The sequence below is a fragment of the Oncorhynchus clarkii genome, chromosome 19 (genome assembly GCF_045791955.1).
Source record: "Oncorhynchus clarkii lewisi isolate Uvic-CL-2024 chromosome 19, UVic_Ocla_1.0, whole genome shotgun sequence".
Classification (NCBI taxonomy): Eukaryota; Metazoa; Chordata; class Actinopteri; order Salmoniformes; family Salmonidae; genus Oncorhynchus; species Oncorhynchus clarkii.
Genome location: NC_092165.1, coordinates 64080052 through 64105829, shown reverse-complemented (window position 1 = coordinate 64105829; position 25778 = coordinate 64080052). Strand labels below are relative to the sequence as shown.

General features: G+C 45.9%; 1 protein-coding gene across 3 annotated transcripts; it reads right to left on the bottom strand.

Annotated features, from left to right (window-relative positions):
- Positions 1-586: 586 nt before the first annotated feature.
- On the bottom strand, positions 587-19154 carry LOC139374407 (M-phase inducer phosphatase 2-like). Of its 3 annotated transcripts, XM_071115460.1 has the most exons (11): positions 18641-19154; positions 17831-17916; positions 17363-17414; positions 14990-15031; positions 14519-14828; positions 14187-14378; positions 11547-11729; positions 9381-9542; positions 6980-7324; positions 1200-1339; positions 587-648 (listed from the first exon to the last, which is right to left on the bottom strand). In XM_071115460.1, coding segments are annotated over exons 1-11 (1719 nt in total). In that variant the 5' UTR covers positions 18847-19154; the 3' UTR covers positions 587-647. The 3 variants fall into 3 exon arrangements, with proteins under 3 accessions (XP_070971561.1, XP_070971560.1, XP_070971562.1); XM_071115459.1 differs by lacking the exon at positions 587-648 and having other exon boundaries at positions 1168-1339; XM_071115461.1 differs by lacking the exons at positions 587-648; positions 18641-19154 and adding an exon at positions 18085-18132 and having other exon boundaries at positions 1168-1339.
- Positions 19155-25778: the final 6624 nt, after the last annotated feature.

Here is a 25778-nt window from a genome sequence, read left to right as displayed (position 1 = left end):
ATAGTGGTGGTGGGTTTATATCTAAAGGAGGTATAGTGGTGGTGGGTTGATATCTAAAGGAGGTATAGTGGTGGTGGGTTTATATCTAGAGGAGGTATAGTGGTGGTGGGTTGATATCTAAAGGAGGTATAGTGGTGGTGGGTTTATATCTAGAGGAGGGTGTGGATCATTATATAAAAACCCTGGATTGCTGACGCCAAGTATTGGCCATTGAGAGGCTTTAAAGTCAGCAGTCGGCCACATTGGCAGTCCCCAGCAGGAGCAAACCTCCATGGGAATGAATGCAATTCCACAATACTTCAATTAAATATTTCACAGACAAAATAACAGTATTTAAGTAGTGTTTTTGTTGTGTTGGGGACAGTAATGAACTTTCAAAAGAGTATTCTTAATGTTTTTATTTATATATGTTTAGCTCAAATAATATAATTGAAATGCATCAAGTTGTCTGATAGAATAAAAGTGGTAAAAACAAATGTAGACATGAATACATTTCTATATCTTCCCTTAGCCGTGGTGCATATAACCCTACTATATATATATATATATATATATATGTCACAACCCCCCAGGGCAGTAGGGTTACAGGGTTACAGGGGGGCAGTAGGGTTACAGGGGGGCAGTAGGGTTACAGGGGGGCAGTAGGGTCACGGGGGGGGCAGTAGGGTCACGGGGGGGGCAGTAGGGTCACGGGGGGGGCAGTAGGGTTACAGGGGGGCAGTAGGGTTACGGGGGGGGGGGCAGTAGGGTCACGGGGTTACAGGGGGGCAGTAGGGTTACAGGGGAGCAGTAGGGTTACGGGGGGGCAGTAGGGTCACGGGGGGGGGCAGTAGGGTCACGGGGTTACAGGGGGGCAGTAGGGTTACGGGGGGGCAGTAGGGTTACGGGGGGGCAGTAGGGTCACGGGGGGGGCAGTAGGGTCACGGGGTTACAGGGGGGCAGTAGGGTTACGGGGGGGGCAGTAGGGTCACGGGGGGGGCAGTAGGGTCACGGGGTTACAGGGGGGCAGTAGGGTTACAGGGGGGCAGTAGGGTTACGGGGGGGCAGTAGGGTCACGGGGGGGGCAGTAGGGTCACGGGGGGGGCAGTAGGGTCACGGGGGGGGCAGTAGGGTCACGGGGGGGCAGTAGGGTTACGAGGGGGGGCAGTAGGGTTACGGGGGGGGGGCAGTAGGGTTACGGGGGGGGGGGGCAGTAGGGTTACAGCTTCTTCAGTCTGCTGTACTGGTCTCTCTTGCTGCGCTCCCCGGCCCAGGTACTGCTCTTCAGTCTGAACTTCCTCAGGTCCTCTTTAAAGTCCTGGTGGTGCATGGGCCGGTATCCCTGGGGCTCACACTGCATCTACACACAGAGAGAGAGACCAGTTACAACATACAGCCAGCCAGCTTTGGCAATATGTACATTGTTACATCAGGCCAATAAAGTGAAGTGGATTGAGATAAACTAAATTAGTTTAACTGGTCACCTTAATGAGGCAGTGAATGAACAGAGAAAGAAAGCACGCAGGGCATTCTAAGCAATTAAAAAACACATTCGAATTGAAATACCTATTACAATTTGGCTAAAACTAATTGAATGCGTTATTGAACCAATTGCACATTATGGCAGTGAGGTGTGGGGTCCACATACAAAACAAGATTTCACCCAATTGAAACCCTGCAGGGCAGAATTAGGCCAATATCCACGGATAATACAAATACAGTGACCCCCCCCACTTATCATTCCCCAACCCTGCAATGCCAAGAGCTGAGCAAAGTCCCCTCATCCAGCTGGACCTGGGGCTGAGTTCACTAACCTGTTCTACTAACACACTGAAGCCTCAGTCCCCTCATCCAGCTGGTCCTGAGTTCACAAACCTGTTCTACTAACACACTGAAGCCTCAGTCCCCTCATCCAGCTGGTCCTGGTCCTGAGTTCACTAGCCTGTTCTACTAACACACTGAAGCCTCAGGACCAGAACATCCAATCAATCAGGATAAACTAAATTACAACACAGTCAAAACAAAACGACATTACTTATTGGGAAACACAAACACAAAGCAGTGCTATCAGGCCCTAAATTGACAGTACACCGTGGCAAACTATTTGACCATGATTAGTGATGAGAAGTACAGACTCAGTGAGCAAAGGCTTTCCATCGAGAAGGGTAGACACATGAAAACGTGACTTCCTGTAAAGGAAAGGGCGTGCAACCACTGCACCACAGCAGAACCTGAGACGGAGCTGCATTTCCTGACAAAATGTCAAATTTACAATTAGAGAGTGTCACTTCCCCAAATGTGAAACCCTTATTAGAGGTTTCAAAAGACCTCTCTGATGAGGATAGGCTACCCGTCCTGTTGGGGGAGGACGCAGAGAGCTGTGGGTTGGCAGCGCACTACATTGAAGACCTCTCTGATGAGGATAGGCTACCCGTCCTGTTGGGGGAGGACGCAGAGAGCTGTGGGTTGGCAGCGCACTACATTGCTGCCTGCCATAAGTTGAGGGACAGAGACTGACAGACCAATCAACCTGCCAATCTATCGAATAGAATCTACAGATTGCCTGTTGAAGATAAATACTTTTACTAAGAGTATTAGTATTCTAGTAATTGACTGACCCGGTCTCTCCAGATCTCCTAACAGTACTATTTCTAGGGTGAATTTTAGATCAATGTTATGCATTTTAAGCCATTCCTGAACCTGAGACCAGAAACAGACTCCCTGAGGGCAATACCAAAATAAATGGTCTATTGATTCTGTATCCTCACAACAACATCTGCAGAGCTTCGATGATTTTATGCCCCAAATATTCAACATTTTGTTGGTGGCAAGAATTCTATAAAATCATTTTAGCTTAAAAGCACGAAGTCTTGAATCTTACGTTGATATATAAAACAATGCAAACCCTGTACCATGGAATCGGTGCATCAAAAATCTCTTCCCAACTATTTTGCAATCTGTATGGCCCAGCTGTCAACATCCTGGTCCTCAAATGAAACTGGTAGACTTTCCTATTTATGCTATTTTTATTCCTCCTCCAGGTTTGATCCTTCATATGGGGCAGACAGACCAATTCCCTGCCTCCTCCAGTTTTGATCCTTCATATGGGGCAGACAGACCAATTCCCTGCCTCCTCCAGTTTTGATCCTTCATATGGGGCAGACAGACCAATTCCCTGCCTCCTCCAGTTTTGATCCTTCATATGGGGCAGACAGACCAATTCCCTGCCTCCTCCAGGTTTGATCCTTCATATGGGGCAGACAGACCAATTCCCTACCTCCTCCCGCTGCCACCTGCCTCCTCCAGGTTTGATCCTTTATATGGGGCAGACAGACCAATTCCCTACCTCCTCCCGCTGCCACCTGCCTCCTCCAGGTTTGATCCTTTATATGGGGCAGACAGACCAGTTCCCTGCCTCCTCCACCTGCCTCCTCCAGGTTTGATCCTTTATATGGGGCAGACAGACCAATTCCCTACCTCCTCCCGCTGCCACCTGCCTCCTCCAGGTTTGATCCTTTATATGGGGCAGACAGACCAATTCCCTACCTCCTCCCGCTGCCACCTGCCTCCTCCAGGTTTGATCCTTTATATGGGGCAGACGGACCAGTTCCCTGCCTCCTCTCGCTGCCACCTGCCTTCTCCATTTTTGGGGCAATGCTGTAATCAATTAGTTGTACTCTTGGATAAAACGAGCCTATTATTATATAGATAGGCTCATTTTATTTTGTCTGATTTAGCGTCCCAGATAAAGCTAAATATTTTTTTGCTCATAGGATTTGAAAAACTAATTAAGAGTAGGCAGCACCATAAGTACAGTTGAAGTCGGAAGTTTACATACACCTTAGCAAAATACATTTAAAAACTCAGTTTCACAATTCCTGACATTTAATCCTAGTCAAAAACTCCCTGTCTTAGGTCAGTTAGGATCACCACTTTATTTTAAGAATGTGAAATGTCAGAATAATAGTAGAGATAATTATTTATTTCAGCTTGTATTTCATCACATTCCCAGTGGGTCAGAAGTTTACATACACACAATTAGTATTTGGTAGCATTGCCTTTAAATTGTTTAACTTATTATCTATGCATAGTCACTTTACCCCTACCTACATGTACAAAATAACTTGACTAACTTGTACCCCCACACATTGACTCGGTTCCCCATGTATATATAGGCTCGTTGTTGTTATTTTTATTGTGTTACTTTTTATTTAAATTTCACTACAGTTTATTTAGTAAACATTAACTCTTAACTCTTTCTTGAACTACATTGTTGGTTAATGGCTTGTATGTAAGCATTTCACGGTAAGGTAAAAACCCGTTGTATTCGGAGCATGTGACAAATAAAATGTTATTATTTGATTCATTTTGGCACATTTTTTAAAATGTTCTATAAACTAATAGAAAGTGGTATTGGAGGGAAACATGTTATTAAATCAATGTACACTGAAAACAAATGTGCAGTAAAAATTGGCAACAGGCAAACTTCTCTCAGGGACGTGGAGTGAAACAGGGCTGTCCAATAAGTCCAACACTATTTAACATCTACATTAATGAATTGGCCAAAACATTAGAAGAATCGGCAGCACCTGGTATCACTTTACACAACACTGAAATCAAGTGTTTGCTGTACGCAGATGACCTGGTGGTTCCATCACACAGCTCTACAATGTCAAGAGATGAAACCAGAGAAGAGTCCCCTCAGCCAGCTGGTTCTGAGGCTCAGTTCACCAACCCAAACCAACCCCCAAAGAGCCTCAGGACAGCTGGTTCTGAGGCTCAGTTCACAAACCAACCTCATAGAGCCTCAGGACAGCTGGTTCTGAGGCTCAGTTCACAAACCAACCTCATAGAGCCTCAGGACAGCTGGTTCTGAGGCTCAGTTCACAAACCAACCTCATAGAGCCTCAGGACAGCACTCAGCCAGCTGGTTCTGAGGCTCAGTTCACAAACCCAAACCAAGCCCATAGAGCCTCAGGACAGCACTCAGCCAGCTGGTTCTGAGGCTCAGTTCACCAACCCAAACCAAGCCCATAGAGCCTCAGGACAGCACTCAGCCAGCTGGTTCTGAGGCTCAGTTCACAAACCAACCTCATAGAGCCTCAGGACAGCACTCAGCCAGCTGGTTCTGAGGCTCAGTTCACCAACCCAAACCAAGCCCATAGAGCCTCAGGACAGCACTCAGACAGCTGGTTCTGAGGCTCAGTTCACCAACCCAAACCAACCCCATAGAGCCTCAGGACAGCACTCAGCCAGCTGGTTCTGAGGCTCAGTTCACTAACCCAAACCAAGCCCATAGAGCCTCAGGACAGCAGTCAGCCAGCTGGTTCTGAGGCTCAGTTCACTAACCCAAACCAACCTCATAGAGCCTCAGGACAGCACTCAGACAGCTGGTTCTGAGGCTCAGTTCACAAACCAACCTCATAGAGCCTCAGGACAGCACTCAGACAGCTGGTTCTGAGGCTCAGTTCACAAACCAACCTCATAGAGCCTCAGGACAGAACTCAGACAGCTGGTTCTGAGGCTCAGTTCACCAACCCAAACCAACCTCATAGAGCCTCAGGACAGCACTCAGACAGCTGGTTCTGAGGCTCAGTTCACAAACCAACCTCATAGAGCCTCAGGACAGAACTCAGACAGCTGGTTCTGAGGCTCAGTTCACCAACCCAAACAACCCCATAGAGCCTCAGGACAGCAGTCAGCCAGCTGGTTCTGAGGCTCAGTTCACAAACCAACCTCATAGAGCCTCAGGACAGAACTCAGACAGCTGGTTCTGAGGCTCAGTTCACCAACCCAAACCAACCCCATAGAGCCTCAGGACAGCAGTCAGCCAGCTGGTTCTGAGGCTCAGTTCACAAACCAACCTCATAGAGCCTCAGGACAGAACTCAGACAGCTAGTTCTGAGGCTCAGTTCACCAACCCAAACCAACCTCATAGAGCCTCAGGACAACACTCAGAAAATCTGGCCCAACCAAATCATCACAAAACTAAAATAAAATCAGCTGTTGGAAAGACACCACAAAAAGGTAAACAGTCTGGCTATAGAGACCGGTCGTCACAGACAAACCCAGAGAGGACAGTCTGGCTATAGAGACCGGTCGTCACAGACGAACCCAGAGAGGACAGTCTGGCTATAGAGACCGGTCGTCACAGACAAACCCAGAGAGGACAGTCTGGCTATAGAGACCGGTCGTCACAGACGAACCCAGAGAGGACAGTCTGGCTATAGAGACCGGTCGTCACAGACAGACCTGGCTGCCCAGAGAGGACAGTCTCTGGGCTATAGAGACCGGTCGTCACAGACAGACCTGGCTGCCCAGAGAGGACAGTCTCTGGGCTATAGAGACCGGTCGTCACAGACAGACCTGGCTGCCCAGAGAGGACAGTCTCTGGGCTATAGAGACCGGTCGTCACAGACAGACCTGGCTGCCCAGAGAGGACAGTCTGGCTATAGAGACCGGTCGTCACAGACAGACCTGGCTGCCCAGAGAGGACAGTCTCTGGGCTATAGAAACCGGTCGTCACAGACAGACCTGGCTGCCCTGAGAGGACAGTCTCTGGGCTATGTATTTGCCTGCCACAGCCTGAGGGACACAGAACACTAACGTCAGCAGAGTAAAGAGTTACTACTAATGATGCCGCTGTAGTAGATGTAATGGTGAGGATGACAGTTATATTTATTATATTCCACTGTTGACTGTTACCATTTATGGTTGTTATTCTTACATTTTTTTATTTATTATTTTTTAACTTTATACATCGTTGCTTTGACACCATTGACGCAAATACATTGAACACGTGTGAGTAGATGTCGACGCTGAGGCCCCCGTCGACGCTGAGGCCCCGTCGACGCTGAGGCCCCCGTCGACGCTGTATCCTAACTACGTGTCTTTTGTTATAGAAATAAATATGACATGGCTGCATGGTAACGATCATTTCAATGAGCACACCTCTGATTCTAGAGATCAAAACGTTTTGTCATCTATGATTGTGTTTTACCCGGAAGTGATGGAAGAACTCTTGGTAGCCTCCCTTGAGGACGTAGAGTTCTGGGTAGTGCAGGTTAGGGTACTCGTTCATCGCCCTGTCCCTCCGACGTACGAAACGACACATCCCGGGCCCTCGCTCCGAGGAGAACTCACAGTGGAAGACGAGGAGGACCCTGTGGTCAGGGGAGAGGGGGGCGATGGGGGTGCGTAGGAGGTACTCCTCTACCTGCTCCTCCTGGTAGAGGTTCAGGGCTCCTTTGATGTGGCCCCCCTCAAACTCATACGGGTAGCGACAGTCAATCACCACGATCCTCTCGACAACATGATGCAGCTGGCCGCTCAGAGCGGACACCATCTGAGGAACAGACAGACAGGTTAGTCCCAGGTTATAGAGGATGCAGCTGGCCGCTCAGAGCGGACACCATCTGAGAAACAGACAGACACCATCTGAGGAACAGACAGACACCATCTGAGGAACAGACAGACACCATCTGCGGAACAGACAGACACCATCTGCGGAACAGACAGACACCATCTGCGGAACAGACAGACACCATCTGAGGAACAGTCAGACACCATCTGAGGAACAGTCAGACACCATCTGAGGAACAGTCAGACACCATCTGAGGAACAGTCAGACACCATCTGAGGAACAGTCAGACACCATCTGAGGAACAGTCAGACACCATCTGAGGAACAGTCAGACACCATCTGAGGAACAGTCAGACACCATCTGAGGAACAGACAGGTTTGTCCCAGGTTATAGATCCTCTCGACAAGAGATCAATCTAAAGCATATTAATACGTCAGGATTTGATGAGAGCTTTAAGCAGCATGAACATTCAAGCCTGATGCCTGATGAGCCATATACAGTGGGGTAACAAAGTATTTAGTCAGCCACCAATTGTGCAAGTTCTCCCACTTAAAAAGATGAGAGAGGCCTGTAATTTTCATCATAGGTACACTTCAACTATGACAGACAAAATGAGGAAAAAAAATCCAGAAAATCACATTGTAGGATTTTTAATTAATTTGCAAATTATGGTGGAAAATAAGTATTTTATAAGATCTTTTTTTTTCTCTTCAAAAAAAAAAAAACATTTAGAATTTTTAAAAAAAAAACAGTTTTTCGCTTTGTCATTATGGGGTAGTGTGTGTAGATAGAAAATAAATTATATTTAATCTATTTTTTACCCCAAACATAAAAGGCTTTGACTTCAGGCCAAAAAGTATATTCCTTTGCTGTGTTTTTTACAGTATTAGTTTAGTACCTTGTTGTATACAAGATTATTATTCTGTATATTTGTACTCAGGGAAACATGAGGCCATTGGTGACATTTAGACACTGTCAGTTCAGTCACTATTGTAATCAGTACAATGTTGTTGATCCATCCTCAGTTCTTCCATCACAGCCATCGAACTATGTTTTAACAATCACCAATGGCCTCGTGGCTCCCTGAACAGTGTCCTTCCTGTTCTGCAGTTCATAAGGTCGACTATCTTGGTGTCTGGGTGGTTTAATACAATACTTGACCATAAAGAGATAATCACTGTCTGATTTGTTACCCATCTACCAAATCACTGCACTTCTGAGGCTTTTCAAAAGCTCCCTGGTCTTTAGCGTTAAGTCTGTGCATGAAATGCAATACTTGACTGAGGGACGTTACAGATGTATGTATGTATGTATGTATGTATGTATGTATGCATGTATGTATGTATGTATGTATGAGGGACAGAGGAAGGAGTGGTCATTCAAAAAGACATGTCAACCCCTATCATTGACGATGCCACATTTGACTCCTGAACATCATTTTGGCTCGTCTAAACAAAGGGACTGAATACTCATGCAATGGCTATTTTAGTTATTATACCCAAAAAAATGATCTTCCAGTATTTTGTGTAGATTGTTGACAAAACTATTTTAATCCCACTTTGTAAAAGTAAAATGTGAAGAAATCCACAGGCAAGGCACAGTAGCTTTTCCATACAGCATCTTAAATACAGCATTACCTCTCCCCAACTGCTGCTCTTATATCTCCTAGATCTAGGACAAACGCTTCAAAAACGTGTTATTACGATTCATTTTTTGACTGTCGTTTTTGCCATTTCTGAATGTGTTATTTATTTATTATGGCAACCATGATGTATTTACTACCCTTCCACTCAAGCAATTACCACGAGCCCGTCCTCCCAATTAAAAGGTGCCACCAACCTCCTGTGGCTGATACAATGCAAAATGTAATCATGTTTCATTATTCAGGGGGGGGCTACAGCTAAACACTGTTCCTCACCAACTCAGGTAAAGGGACAGAACAAGCTGGTGAAGAAATGAAAGGGTGACTGTTCCTCACCAACTCAGGTAAAGGGACAGAACAAGCTGGTGAATAAATGAAAGGGTGACTGTTCCTCACCATCTCAGGAGTGATGTATTTGAGGTCCTGGTGTTTTCCCTCCACGGTAGACAGGGCGAAGGATTTGGTGAAATCTCCAATCAGCTCCTTGTCCAGCAGCTTCTCAATCTCTGTGTGGTTACAGAATGATTTGGAGCGCTGTATGTGGCGCTCAGAACATACCTGGATGGAGGGAGAGAGAGGGGGTGGTGTGGTTATTTCAGGGGCTCATGTAGAATAACAGCCGGAGTTTGTACAGAGCTTTCAGATTGTATTCACACCCCTAGACATTTTCCACAGTTTGATTGTATTCACACCCCTAGACATTTCCCAGTTTGATTGTATTGATTGTTGAGAGGCCTGTTAGTTTCTTTTCCAAAATGTTTAACCCTTATCAGTTGAACTACTCAGTTGTGGAAAAAGAAGCCCTAGCACCCATGGGCGCTACGACACGTCGCAGTGTATGTTGGGCGGGAGTAGTACCTATTGCGGTCTACACCGACCATAACCCTCTCACCTTCTTGAGGACTATGATGTGTCCTAACCAGAGGATAATGAGATGGTGTTTGTTTTTACAGGCATTCCATGTCGATGTTTGGCACATCAGGGGAACTGATAACGTCAATGCTGACGCGCTCTCTCGTGTGCGCTGTTCCTGAACGCGTTGATCGGTGGACACACGTTCTTATACACGTTGTCCCCAAGGGTGTGTGTGTCGTCCACTGTTTGTTTTGTGTTGTCCAGTCACTCCAGTCTTCTGTTCCCTGCTGTCCTCGGTTTTTTTCTTTCCCTATTAAAAATGTTGCTTCCTGTGAGCAAAGGTTGCTGAGGTCTGGGGAGGACGAGGTTGGCTGGGGCAGTTGGGTAGCGTTTCCCAGAGCAGTATTGTTTGTGTTTGGTTGGTGTGGTGTTCCGGGGTCCTAGGTGGTCTTGACCCTCCTACTCTGTCTGACGAATTCTCTCTTTGCTCGTTTTCCTTAATAGGATGTCAGTGGGCGAAGCCGGGTCGGTCATCAGCCAACTGGGACACACCTGGGCTCGGGTGTGTCCCGGGGATAAATACCTCTCCTGGTGAAGTGAAGCCATTTCCTCTCCTGGTGAAGTGAAGCCATTTCCACTCCTGGTGAAATGAAGCCATTTCCACTCCTGGTGAAATGAAGCCATTTCCACTCCTGGTGAAATGAAGCCATTTCCACTCCTGGTGAAATGAAGCCATTTCCACTCCTGGTGAAATGAAGCCATTTCCACTCCTGGTGAAATGAAGCCATTTCCACTCCTGGTGAAATGAAGCCATTTCCACTCCGGCAATTAAGTTAGGAAGGACGCCTGCATCTTTGTAGTGACTGGGTGTATTGATACACCATCTAAAGTGTAATTAATAACTTCACCATGCTCAAAGGGATATTCAATGTCTGTTTTTTTAATTTTTACCCATCTACCAATAGGGGCCCTTCTTTGCGAGGCATAGGAAAACCTCCCTGGTCTTTGTGGTTGAATCTGTGTTTGAAATTCACTTACAGATAAGTGTATGTGTGGGGTACAGAGATGAGGTAGTCATTCACAAATCATGTTAAACACTATTATTGCACACAGTGTGAGTCCATTCAACTTATTATGTGACTTGTTAAACAAATGTTAACTCCTGATTGTAGACTTGCCATAACAAAGGGGTTGAATACTTCAGCTTTTCATTTTTTATTAATTTGTAACGATTTTGAAAATCATAGTACCCCTGACATTATGGGGTATTGTGGGTTGGCCAGTGATGGAAAAAAATCTACTTAAATCGTCATTTGTAACAAAATGTGGAAAAAGGTCGAGGGGTGTGAAAACTTTCTGAAGGACCTGAAGTTAACAAATCCAAAACATTGCAGTCAGACTAGGCAAAAAACACTGAACTATAAAATCACTTTACAGTCTAAATAACAAATCATTTTGTCATCAAGATTAGTGAATCTGTGGTTCTCCTTGCTCAAATCAATCCCCTCAAAAAAAACTCACCGACTGTGTAGGGGTGGAGACATTAAGCAGGAAGTACCAGGACCAGTTGACTAGGGGGTGGAGACATTAAGCAGGAAGTACCAGGACCAGTTGACTAGGGGGTGGAGACATTAAGCAGGAAGTACCAGGACCAGTTGACTAGGGGGTGAAGACATTAAGCAGGAAGTACTATGAGCAGGTACGTACCATCTTGCTGGGAGAGCTGTCGTCCTGGTCCATGGTGGTGCCATGAGTTTCCGCCAGGCTGCGTCGTCTCTTCACTCTGACCGGCGTGTTCTCGTCCTGGGGGCGCTTCAGAGGTGTGCGGTTCGCCTGGCTGGGCATGGAGGGCGAGCGGAATAGACCCCGAGGCCGACAACGAACCACCGGCTGAGGAAGAGGACAAAGACGAAGTTAGTTTGATGCTACCGTGAACACTTGCTGTTTTCATCCTAGCACGGACTGTGCTGATAGTGTAGTAGTTCTACTGAACACCAGACAGTGTTGCACTGGATAAGAGCCACAGTTAAAGGAGAAGTTTACCAGGAATCCAGTAACTACCAAGTGATTCCATACATTGAACATTTGTTTCGTGGAGTTCGCCCTCTCCCCCCTGTATTAGTGTACTGACACAACTGTAAAAAAAGGGTCACGTGTCAACAGGTCACGTGTTACTGGGTCACGTGTTACTGGGTCACGTGTCACCGGGTCACGTGTCAACGGGTCACGTAACTCATGACGTTGCTGGATGCAGGCCTCTGCTCCATTGTCAGTAAATTCAAGATTCAGAAATCGAAACCACTCTCTGGGGAATCCTTGTTATGTAGCCGACTGCCACAGCAGTGGAGATGAGTAACCACTCTCTGGGGAATCCTTGTTATGTAGCCGACTGCCACAGCAGTGGAGATGAGTAAACACTCTCTGGGGAATCCTTGTTATGTAGGCGACTGCCACAGCAGTGGAGATGAGTAACCACTCTCTGGGGAATCCTTGTTATGTAGCCGACTGCCACAGCAGTGGAGATGAGTAACCACTCTCTGGGGAATCCTTGTTACGGACAAACGTCACGTTACGCCCTTATTCACAGACGAGGGGGCTTTCAGCAGGGAAGTGAAACACAGGTGGCCCCCACCACTCTAGCCCAGGAAACACAGGTGGCCCCCACCACTCTAGCCACAGCAGTAGCTGGACCGCAGCCCCAACACATCCCTGGTTCAACACAGACTGGTGCTGCAGATGGACCAACACTTCCCTGGTTCAACACAGACTGGTGAAGCAGATGGACCAACACATCCCTGGTTCAACACAGACTGGTGAAGCAGATGGACCAACACATCCCTGGTTCAACAGACTGGTGCTGCAGATGGACAAACACATCCCTGGTTCAACACAGACTGGTGCTGCAGATGGACCATCACATCCCTGGTTCAACACAGACTGGTGCTGCAGATGGACCAACACTGAACTACAGTAACGGGCGCTCCAGATCCGGACACTGAACTACAGTAACGGGCGCTCCAGATCCGGTCACTGAACTACAGTAACGGGCGCTCCAGATCCGGTCACTGAACTACAGTAACGGGCGCTCCAGATCCGGTCACTGAACTACAGTAACGGGCGCTCCAGATCCGGACACTGAACTACAGTAACGGGCGCTCCAGATCCGGTCACTGAACGACAGTAACGGGCGCTCCAGATCCGGACACTGAACTACAGTAACGGGCGCTCCAGATCCGGACACTGAACTACAGTAACGGGCGCTCCAGATCCGGTCACTGAACTACAGTAACGGGCGCTCCAGATCCGGTCACTGAACTACAGTAACGGGCGCTCCAGATCCGGACACTGAACTACAGTAACGGGCGCTCCAGATCCGGTCACTGAACTACAGTAACGGGCGCTCCAGATCCGGTCACTGAACTACAGTAACGGGCGCTCCAGATCCGGTCACTGAACTACAGTAACGGGCGCTCCAGATCCGGACACTGAACTACAGTAACGGGCGCTCCAGATCCGGTCACTGAACTACAGTAACGGGCGCTCCAGATCTGGTCACTGAACTACAGTAACGGGCGCTCCAGATCCGGTCACTGAACTACAGTAACGGGCGCTCCAGATCCGGACACTGAACTACAGTAACGGGCGCTCCAGATCCGGTCACTGAACTACAGTAACGGGCGCTCCAGATCTGGTCACTGAACTACAGTAACGGGCGCTCCAGATCCGGTCACTGAACTACAGTAACGGGCGCTCCAGATCCGGACACTGAACTACAGTAACGGGCGCTCCAGATCCGGTCACTGAACTACAGTAACGGGCGCTCCAGATCTGGTCACTGAACTACAGTAACGGGCGCTCCAGATCCGGTCACTGAACTACAGTAACGGGCATATGGTGACGGTTCTACATAGTAGTGTTTCCCCCACAGGGGAGCACATGTGCAGCCCTTACCCATCTCCCCTTCTGTGGTTAATGGTTTATGTGGAAAAGTACACATTTCCTCACTCAAAACCGAGAGCACTTTATTCTGTACGATTTCAATAAAAACAACTAATGTTCACACTTCGGGGATTTCTGAATCATGAATTCACAGGCAAAGGAGCAGAGAGGCCTGCATCTAGCAACGTCACATGACCCATTTTTGCAGCAGTTTCAGTACAGCGCTACAGGGAGAGAGGCGACAAATTCCACTGAACTGAGTTTCAATGTAAGGAATCACTTTGGAATTTCTGTATTTTGGGGTAAACTTCCTTTAAAAATTACTCAAAAGTAAAATGACTGCCTGTCTTTCTTTGAATAAATCAGAACCAGACTAAAACCAGACATCTGGTGGCCAAACATCCATACCGAGTCATCTCCTGGCGTGGTGCGGTCCCTCACAAGCGGAGCGGTCAGCAGGCTGGACATCCCCATGGGCATGTCACACTCCTCCTCACAGTCATCCAGAACGTCAAGGAAACCGTCGTCGTCAAGGGAGCAGCGATGCGGGAAGATGGGTCTTCTGTCATCCAATGAGCTGAGGCGCTGGGACGGAGATAGCTACAGGAAGAAAAGCAGGAGCAACGGAAGGGTTAACTTTGATGTTGTCTGAACGTCAACACAACCTCTGGTCCACCGTCACATATTGATGACGTGGGAGTGTCAGTAAGTGTGTGTGTGTGTGTGTCCGGGCTACCCACCACGAGCGCTGGGCCAAAGTCCTTGGGCCAGGGGGCAAAGTCCTTGTTCTCCTCTCCTTCACTATGGAAGGACCTCATACGGCAGGGTGACATGGGCTTGGTGGGCTTCTTAAACTCAAAGCTCTCCTGGTTCTCCTTGTTTCCCTGTCCACCGTGACCAGAGGAGGTGGCTGTATCCTGGGCTGAACCGAGCCGTCCAAAGGTCCCATGGCGCTGCTGACTCTGGCTCCCTGGGACCGGACCATTCAGAGCCGGGCTAAAGTCCAGCAGCTGCAGTGGCAGAGAGTTGATTCTTCGGATTGGCATGTTTCTGTAAGTGGGGAAGAGGATCAACACCGTCAGTAAACACGGATGAGCCAGTCACTAAATCAATATGGAGTTTGGATCATAAACATTGAAAAGAGGAAACGACTCCCCAGAAAAAAGGATATTAAAAAGATATTCATTGAGCACCAGGGACTAAGCACTTACTCATTGACAACTCTTCCAGACTGGAGAACGGCCTTCTCAAACCTGCCAGAGAGAAACATTTACATTCAGCGACACACCAATTTATTGAGATCCCTGACCTACACAGCAAAAAGGACCCAGGAAGCCTTCGCCACTAACTAGGCCAGAAGAGGTCTGCAACTAAATGACCTTCTCAGGACAGGCCTCTACTGAAGAAGAGGACAGAGAGGGGCAAGAGGTGGTCTCTCCTTATCACTGTACAACAGAGCAGAGCCTGTATGCTAAATAAGCAGTGAGGGGAAGAGATGAGAGTACACAGACAGAAAGAGACAAGAGGAGAACGACGACGGGGGCGGGGGCTGCTAATAAGTGACTAGTTTCAGGAAGCTAGAAGTATATCGCACGTCACTACCTCACCGGAGAGGCATTTGAACCTCTTCGACATGTTTATCAAACATTTTGTATTTTGAAATTCCTTCTGGTACATGTGAACTCTCATGTGCCTTAATAAAACACACTTCTATTCCATCTGTAAACACAAATAAAATTGTTAAATTATGAGTGTAGCTACAGAGAAAGACATTAAACTTCCCGCTAGCCATGATTGGCTGAGATAATTGACGGGCTGGACACTGTCGGGAGAGGAGTTTGGGTTAGGGTTAGCCTAACCCTGCCATGTAGCATACTTCTGTCTATAACCTGAGATGCTCAGTATGTGTAGGTAATGCTTTCTACCACAGCTTTTTTATTTTATTTTTTTTAAACATAACGTTAGCCTTCGAGAACTACAAAAATTGTGCTACTTTTTTCTACAACATTGATGCCCTGAATTTGGCAGTCGCCATCGACAGATCAGAAGGAAAAAGTGATGGGCTACTTTCTGCACAGGCCACGGTCAGTGTGAACCAGTGACTTGACACACCGCTGGCCAAACAAGACGTAGCTTCAAACAAAACAGAGTTAAATGGTTCCAGTCTGCTGTGACTCATTCATCATTGTCAGAAAGTCATTTTCATTGCAAGTTAAAGCGTACTGTTACCTAGCTAGCGAACGTTAGCTTACTGGCTCTCTAGCTAGCATTACTTGTATGATCTGTGTAGTAATATTAGTCGAATCCGAAAAAAACATTTTCGTTGAAAAACAAGAATAAAAGTGCCGTAGAATTAACTATTACGCAAATAACCACTTCACCGAACCGTTTACACCTTCTGTATCTTGTGCATGTGACAAATAAACATAGATTTGATATAGTGTGTGTTTACCAGAGACTGTAATGTGAAGAACAACATGACCTGCACCTAAGTCAGATTAGGATAAAGGCCAAAGACTAGATAGTGTATTTTTACCTGCAGTTTTCCCCTTATTGTAGGCTACTACTTTCCCCACTTTAAACCATTAAATATTTTGTTGTTTACTACACTACTCACTCTGTTTAGCACATGGCCTCACAGGTTAGCCCCACCCATCTCTTTAAGGGTTAAGACGGTATAAATAATGCTGAATGGGGGTAGACAAAGAACAGCTCTCCAGTAGTAGTACCAAAACATTCAAAGGCCATTTTCTCCAAAGTGAGGTTACAAGTTTATCAACTTTCAAAGCAGAATTACTTTCCCATTACTCCTCTGAAGCCCACTGCTAGGAGATAATGCCTCCCACAATAATTAATTAACATTTTAGAAACTGTATAACACTTCTATAAGAAACAAAGTCAGGTATAAATATCCATCCGTAACACCACTATAACTGTTTGCTTCTATATCCGAGCAAGGGGAATGGGGCATCTGACTAATCATGGGTTCAACATCTCCCATAAGCCCATCCTTCTACTAGGGTGATAAATGACTAATGATTGACATCCCAGTGGTGTTCAACATCTCCAATAAGCCCATCCTTCTACTAAAGTGATAAATGACTTAGGACGGAGTTCCCAGTGGTGTTCAACATCTCCCATAAGCCCATCCTTCTACTAGGGTGATAAATGACTAATGATTGACATCCCAGTGGTGTTCAACATCTCCCATAAGCCCATCCTTCTACTAGGGTGATAAATGACTTAGGACGGACTTCCCAGTGGTGTTCAACATCTCCAATGAGCCCATCCTTCTACTAGGGTGATAAATGACTTAGGACGGACTTCCCAGTGGTGTTCAACATCTCCAATGAGCCCATCCTTCTACTAGGGAAAGTTCTATAGTATAAGAACATCTTGTCTGTAAATCTGCTTTATGAAAAGGAATGAATCTTTACTAACGCCTAATCCCAGAACACAGCTGAGCAGATGACACTAACCGTGTTCCATTGGGATGAGGAAGAGGGATTAGTACAGAGGAAGGGAGGGTAAGCATTGCTGAAACAGAGAGATAGATTGGGACAGACAAGAGGACTATTGCTTACGTCTCCTCAACATGGATGGGGTCCATGGGGCTGGGGGAATCCATACCAAGACCTGGAGGAAGATGGAGAAACGTCTCATCAGGTCATCTGATCGTAAACAGTTGACTAGTTAAAATCAGAACACATTTACCCCACAGGTCTACACGGTGACACAGGAGATAATATTTAATCATGTACATTTTGGCTTTTTTCCTGCCCTGTTAATAACTAAAAATCTGATTCATGTATTGTCCTGTACTGGTAAAAAAGTAAAATATCCTACACAGTTATTCAAGGTGGTCAAACTGCACAAGTGAAAAGAGCAGAATTATAAAATGGGACATGACAAAATATAAAGGCCTATAGGGCTACACACCTGGTTAAAATATATTTGACCTTTTAAAATAGCAAGCCAAGTTCCTAATGCCAGCATTTGATCGACACTTATTGGGGTGAAACATTTGCAGCCGTCTTATGATGTTGTCTTACCTGCATCAGAGGAGCAGTCAGAGGCGACGGAAGGAATCTTCAGAAGGGGAACACGTTGTTTCCGCTTTGGAGTATCACACTGTTGGCTGTAAAGGAACGGGTTACATAATCACTTCACTTTTCTAACAACCAGCCAAACTAGCAATTACCATTAGCTTGAAATAGTTAGCTAACTACCAAGCTAGCTGGGGAGTATTCATTATGCCGATTCTGTTGCAAAACGCTTTTTAAACTGGAGCGAATGAGGGACCTACCTGTATTTGTGCTATTTTAGTTTAGTTGCGAGACTGGTTGGACCAATGATCGGGTCTGGACTAGTGGTTATAAAATAACCCTAGCACAATACAACCGGATTCACACCCCCCCCCCCAACTCAGGAATATTGTGCAATTTTGACAAAAGTTGGATTCAGACGTGTTTGATCTCGATGGACTTCACTTTACACCTGGTAAATACTGTAGTTAGTTAGGAATCATAAAGATTACGTTTCTACAGATATATATATGCCTTTGTTGACAGGAAGCGTTTTTTTGCGGTGAAACTGCCTATATGGTGGTGGGGTTACTTTCTGTCGCAAACCACCAGAACAATGCAAACACACAGACTCCCGATGTTATGTCACAATTGTAGTTGTCCTGCAGCTTTCACAAATCAAAATCAAATGAAGCATTTCGTACATCAGCTGATGTCTCAAAGTGCTGTACAGAAACTCAGCCTAAACCCCCAAACAGCAAACAATGCAGATGTAGAAGAAGCACGGTGAGCTGGAAACAACATAGCATAGCAACATACACTGTATTACACTCTTACCTCCCAAGTCCAGCTAGATTGTTCATGTTTAGGGCCAGATTAGTGACGGGAGACAGTAGATGTGTGGGTCCAGGAGAGAAGAGGTTGATGCAAGGCGAGGTCATCACCGTGTCCGACATGGAGGAAAGGCCCGGGACTCTGTCGGGTCTGCTGGTCAAGCGACTGGTGACTGGACCGAAATCTTTAGTAACGTTTTCCAAATCCATCCTTACAAGGTAAATCCAATGATAGTTCCTTGAATGGAATTCAATTTAGATGCCTGTTTAGAAAGGCCAAAATATCGGTGAATATACACAGGCCGAAAAATCAAGCTAACTAACCAAATTAGGAAACTTTGTAGAATGAGTGTGAAGAGTACTAAAGACAAAACAACCATGGCAAAGCTGTTTGCAGACCCCGTCTTGTAAAAACCAAAACTTACAACAACATCTTGTCCTAATAAAAGTACATATTTTATATTCTGTCAGAGAGCTGCACAGCTGTGTACTCTCCCTGACAAGGCACCACTCAAGCTCTGAGGAAGGAAATGCAGCTGACTGTATTTACGTTCAAAATAGAAGCTCACATGCTCACAATGCTTTCAGCCAATCAGAGACGACGTTACATCCTTGCCCGTCCAATCAGAAACGACGTTACATCCTTGCCCGTCCAATCAGAGACGACGTTACATCGTTGCACGTGCAAATCAGAGACGTCGTTACATCCTTGCACGTCCAATCAGAGACGTCGTTACATCCTTGCATGTCCAATCAGAGGCGTTTCCCTTTCTGCGAGGTTGTCTGGCAGGAACATCGCTAGTGCTATTCGGGATCATTGGGACGTTCATACAATAACCTTAACCCTTACCCTAACATCAATCGTAACCTTCAATCATAACCTTAACCCTTACCCTAACATCAATCGTAACCTTCAATCATAACCTTAACCCTTACCCTAACATCAATCATAACCTTTAATCATAACCTTAACCGTTTTAAATTTCAACTTTAATGGGGTGACGTAGGAGTTAGGAGGTCCCAAGGATTCAGTTGAGACTTTTCAGCATGAATATGGGATGTCATTGCCATGACATACTCGTCTACGAACCAATCAAATTCATGACAGCAGCGTAGTCATGACAGGTAGCCAATGATAATCATTTTAGAATATGAATTGAGGGTTGTTAACTTCAACCGCCTTTATTCAACGGAGAGAGACGCTTTACTACGAGTCTCTTACATGAATAAGCATAGGTATCTCTAGACAACTCCTATATATCAAGTGTTTGTCACCCGTCCTACTTATATCAGTACATTCGTGACAAATTAAGCATTACGAAACTTATATTCGAACAAATAAACTTCAAGTAGCAAATATGTTTTTTTGGGAGGGGGGACCAAATTCGACACCCACTGATCTGCATAGAAAAACTGGTGGGCGAAACAACGAAAAAGCGCCACCTGCTGAAGGGAGACAGATTTTCCACGGAGTTGAGCCTCTCTCTTCCTCTTCGCTAATAATAAACGCATTCTTCCCGCGGAAGATTTTCCGCCAGTTGGAGAATAACCACATGACCAACACAGCCAATCACACAGAAAAAAAACATTCATATGGCGAAGAAACAACTATAGGCACAGAGTTTGATATAGCGTGCTTTGTTTTCAAGACCTCGCAAGTATGATAATAGGACTTCCGGTAAACTTAGTACATACACAACTTTTCACATTCTTATGTTTGGAATCGCACTTGGAAAAATGACAGTTGACTTCCGTTCTCGCCATACGCTCTAGATTGAACACAAATATGCATTTTAGAAGAATATCCTTGTCTGCACCTCCATTTGTACCACCTCACGGTAAAGAAACACACCAGTTGAAAATATTGACGCATGTGGTACATTAACGCACCGCAGCCTAGTGCGGTACTCCCGACTAGCATTCCGGACTGCTCCATTGACAATGAATGACTTCCTCCGGAATGCAAAGAGTTTGATGTATCTGGTGGACATGAGGCGTCAAGAGTAGTTTTCACATACAAACTATATGCCCGAACTCAGAAATAAAATATTCTTCCCTAAAATAACATGGTCACTGTAGTAAAACGTTTATTTTGATAGGCGATTTCCCGCATTTATCAGAGTCCGGTTTAGGTAGTCTGATTGCAGATGTGTCCATGTAAACAGGATTATTAGGGAAATCGTTCATCTTGCAAAGCATGTAAACATTTTGATCAAACTATTATATTAATCTGACTATCCACAGTAATCATACTCTGTGTGTTAAAGGTATTCAGCGAAATTTGCCACGAGCAGCACTGCAGATATTGAGATGAAGCCTCATGTCCACCAGATGCATTGGTTCCGGAGGAAGTCATTCATTGCCAATGGAGCAGTCCACAACGCTAGTTGGAAGTGCGGCACTTGGCTGCGGTGCGTTCAATACTTTCAACTCGTGCATTGCTTCATCGTATGGTGGGACACAAACGGAAGTACACAAACGGAAGTACACACAGACTCCAACTAGCTAGCTTTTAGGTAGTTGGAAAGCAAATAACATGTGAGTCAAGTACGGAAAATGTGGCCTAGACATCCAGCAAAACAAAACATACAGTGTCTTCAGAAAGAAAATATTCATACCCATTGACTTATAAACCACATTTTGTTGTGTTACAGCCTGAATTCAAAATGGATTAAATTGACTATTTTTCTCACCCATCTACACAGAATACACCATCATTTGTATTTGTATTTATTAAGGATCCCCATTAGCTAATGTCAAGGCAATACCAGTTGTTTTGTTTGATGGATGGTACAATACCAGTTGTTATGTATTAGTATTTATTAGGGATCCCCATTAGGTCCTGCCAAGGCAGCAGCTACTCTTCCTGGGGTTTATTATGGATCCACATTAGTTCCTGCCAAGGCAGCAGCTACTCTTCCTGGGGTTTATTATGGATCCCCATTACTTCCTGACAAGGCAGCAGCTACTCTTCCTGGGGTTTATTATGGATCCCCATTAGTTCCTGTCAAGGCAGCAGCTACTCTTCCTGGGGTTTATTATGGATCCCCATTAGTTCCTGCCAAGGCAGCAGCTACTCTTCCTGGGGTCCGGCAACATTAAGGAAGTTACATCCAATTTAAAATATTACATGACATTTCATAACATTTTTCACAACACATTACGTGTGTTCCCTCAGGCCACTACTCCACTATCACATATTAACAATACAACATCCACGTGTCCATGTCCATGTATGTAAAGTGTGTCATGTCATGTATAGCATCCTGCTTCTACACCTGCATTGTTTGCTGTTTGGGGTTTTAGGCTGGGTTTCTGTACAGCACTTTGAGACATCAGCTGATGTACGAAGGGCTATATAAATACATTTGATTTGATTTGATGTGTGTCTGTGTGTGTCTCTTCACAGTCCCCGCTGTTCCATAAGGTGTATTTTTCTGTTTTTTAAATCTAATTTTACTGCTTGTATCAGTTTCTTGATGTGGAATAGAGTTCCATGTAGTCATGGCTCTATGTAGTAATGTGTGCCTCCTATAGTCTGTTCTGGACTTGAGGATTGTGAAGAGACCGCTGGTGACATTTCTTGTGGGGTATGCATGGGTGTCCGAGCTGTGTGCCAGTAGTTTAGACAAACAGCTCAGTGCATTCAACATGTCAATACCTCTCATAAATACAAGTAGTGATGAAGTCAATCTCTCCTCAACTTTGAGCCAGGAGATATTGATATGCATATTATTAATGTTAGCTCTCTGTGTACATTTAAGGGCCAGCCGTGCTGCCCTGTTCTGAGACAATTGTAATTTTCCGAGGTCCCTCTTTGTGGCACGTGACCACACGACTGGACAGTAGTCCAGGTGCAACACAACTAGAGCCTATAGGACCTGCCTTGTTTATAGTGTTGGTAAAAAGGTAGAAACTAGGACCTGTAGGACCTGCCTTGTTTATAGTGTTGGTAAAAAGGTAGAAACTAGGACCTGTAGGACCTGCCTTGTTTATAGTGTTGGTAAAAAGGTAGAAACTAGGACCTCTAGGACCTGCCTTGTTTATAGTGTTGGTAAAAAGGTAGAAACTAGGACCTCTAGGACCTGCCTTGTTTATAGTGTTGGTCAAAAGGTAGAAACTAGGACCTCTAGGACCTGCCTTGTTTATAGTGTTGGTAAAAAGGTAGAAACTAGGACCTGCCTTGTTTATAGTGTTGGTAAAAAGGCAGAGTAGCGCTTTATTATGGTTTGTTTTCATTGCTTTACTGGGAAGCTTAGCAGAAGTAGACATGCTCATGTTATTTATGTTAATGTCACTGCTATGACAGGTCAGAATAATTAGAATCAATGTCACTTCTATGACAGGTCAGAATAATTAGAATCAATGTCACTTCTATGACAGGTCAGAATAGTTAGAATCAATGTCACTGCTATGACAGGTCAGAATAATTAGAATCAATGTCACTTCTATGACAGGTCAGAATAGTTAGAATCAATGTCACTGCTATGACTGGTCAGAATAATTAGAATCAATGTCACCGTTGTCTGGCGCCACTTACTGGTCATTTTAAGCACTCAAAGTTCAATTAAATTTGTTTCGATGCACCTCCTTATATTCTCCACAGGCTGGCACTGTAGGACTGGGTAGTGATTGCATGGGGTAAGGATGACCTTTCACCAGTGTAACAATTTCAAAGTTCAAACAAAGTTCAATGGAGTTGATGAGGGAAGTGAGGAATGGGAGAAGGTGTCCAGAGATGGTCTGGAGAAGGGAGGAGAGGATGGGGTCGAGTGGGTAGGTTCTCAGGAGGTCAGACCTCACTGGTTGCAGGACTTCAACATTTTGCTCATCTGAAAAAAAACACTGAGTAGGTGAAAGCAATATGGTGGATGGTACCAGGAATCTGCATTTAATCTCAGTCCGAATGGAGGAAAGGAGACAAGGGGACAAGGAGAGGAAGCCACTGTAGAATATAGAGATGCTCCCTTGTCTAGTGTGGCTTTGCCAGTCTTCTACTATGACCACTAGATATCCCTAGAGGCCTGATGGAGGCAGGAAAGGAAGCCACTGTTGCCGTGCAACCCAATACCACCAGAGATCTGTATATAATGATGAGTTGCTCATGTCTCCTCCCTAACAATAGGGCTTATCGCTGTCCCAAAGGTGAAACCTCTCGCTTCAGCTCTACCACTCTGGAAATGCTCTCTCCCAAAGTGTGGGAAGAAGTGGTGTAAGAGATATGGAGAAACTCTCTCCAGTCCAGGGTTACATCAATCCAATACTTAGAAATGTGTGGGAAGGACTTCTAGAGCATTAGGATGAAGATTAGGAGATGCACCCTGGACTTTCCCGTCTTCTCTTACAGTGGCCAGTAGATGTCACTAGATATCTAAAAGCAGGTCATTTAGCCAGCTCAGCCTGTGTGGTCCTGTTTGATGTCAAACTAGTGACCACCATCTTCCTCCTAAATACTCATTAGCCATTGTCCCTTTCTAATGGCCTCTGGTATTTGTGTTTATTATGGATCCACATTAGTTCCTGCCAAGGCAGCAGCTACTCTTCCTAGTGTTTATTATGTTTTCCCATTAGTTCCTGCCAAGACAGCAGCTACTCTTCCTGGGGTTTATTATGGATCCCCATTAGTTCCTGCCAAGACAGCAGCTACTCTTCCTGGGGTTTATTATGTTTTCCCATTAGTTCCTGCCAAGGCAGCAGCTACTCTTCCCAGGGTTTATTATGGATCCCCATTAGTTCCTGCCAAGGCAGCAGCTACTCTTCCTGGGGTTTATTATGGATCCCCATTAGTTCCTGCCAAGGCAGCAGCTACTCTTCCTGGGGTTTATTATGTTTTCCCATTAGTTCCTGCCAAGGCAGCAGCTACTCTTCCTAGTGTTTATTATGGATTCCCATTAGTTCCTGCCAAGGCAACAGCTACTCTTCCTGGGGTTTATTATGGATTCCCATTAGTTCCTGTCATGGCAGCAGCTACTCTTCCTGGGGTCCAGCAACATAATGAGACCTGTTGTGAGGCCTGCTATCAGGCCTGTTGTCTTGTCTGTGTTGACAACAGACTGGCTAGTAGTCACCTATCATTGTCAGCCTGTTCATGATAGAACATTAATTTCAGTCTGTCTGGTGTTTCTCCATGGATACAGGGTATTTGATCTTCCTAGTGTCCTGATTGGCTCAAAGGGACACCTTTGTCTCAGCGGAATGTAGCAGTTTTCTCCATGGATACAGGGTATTTGATCTTCCTAGTGTCCTGATTGGATCAAAGGAACACCTTGGTCTCTCAGCGGGATGCAGTGGTTTATGTGCACCTAAAGATAGTTAGCTATGGACTGAGACTGGGGTCTATGGAAAGACAATGCTCATTGAGATCGTTCACACATTTCTGTGAATGCCAAGTGCAACTTGATACACATCTATGAAATCTTTTCAGAACCACAATGAGCAGGGTCACATCTGTGTTCTCTTCTTTTAATTCTATCAGTATTCTGTCACTTTCAATGGATTAGTGTAACATCATGTCACCTCCTCACCCTTCTGCCTGCCACCTCCACCTCCTCCTCCTCCTCCTCCACCTCCACCTCCTCCTCCACCTCACAATCCACCTCCTCCTGCCTGCCACCTCCACCTCCACCTCCTCCTCCACCTCACCTCCACCTCCTTCTGCCTGCCACCTCCACCTCCTCCTTCACCACCTCCTAAACCTCCTCACCCTTCACCACCTCCTCCACCTCCTCACCCTCCACCTCCTCCTCCACCTCCTCACCCTTCACCACCTCCTCCACCTCCTCACCCTCCACCTCCTCACCCTCCACCTCCTCCTCCACCACCTCCTCACCCTTCACCACCTCCTCACCCTCCACCTCCTACTGCACCTCCTCACCCTCCACCTCCTCACCCTTCACTTCCTCACCCTCCACCTCCTCCTGCACCTCCTCACCCTCCACCTCCTCACCCTCCACCACCTCCTCACCCTCCACTTCCACCTCCTCACCCTCCACCTCCTCCTCCACCTCCTCACCCTCCACCTCCTCCACCTCCTCACCCTCCACCACCTCCTCCACCTCCTCACCCTCCACTTCCACCTCCCCACCCTCCACTTCCACCTCCTCACCCTCCACCACCTCCTCACTCTCCACCTCCTCCTCCAC

Coding starts and splice junctions, on each gene's coding strand:
- LOC139374407 (XM_071115460.1), bottom strand. CDS start 18,846: ATGGATTTGGAAAACGTTACTAAAGATTTCGGTCCAGTCACCAGTCGC. Junction 14,829..14,989: donor TCTGGAAGAGTTGTCAATGA/GTAAGTGCTTAG, acceptor CCCCACTTACAG/AAACATGCCAATCCGAAGAA. Junction 11,730..14,186: donor CCACGCCAGGAGATGACTCG/GTATGGATGTTT, acceptor CCTCTTCCTCAG/CCGGTGGTTCGTTGTCGGCC.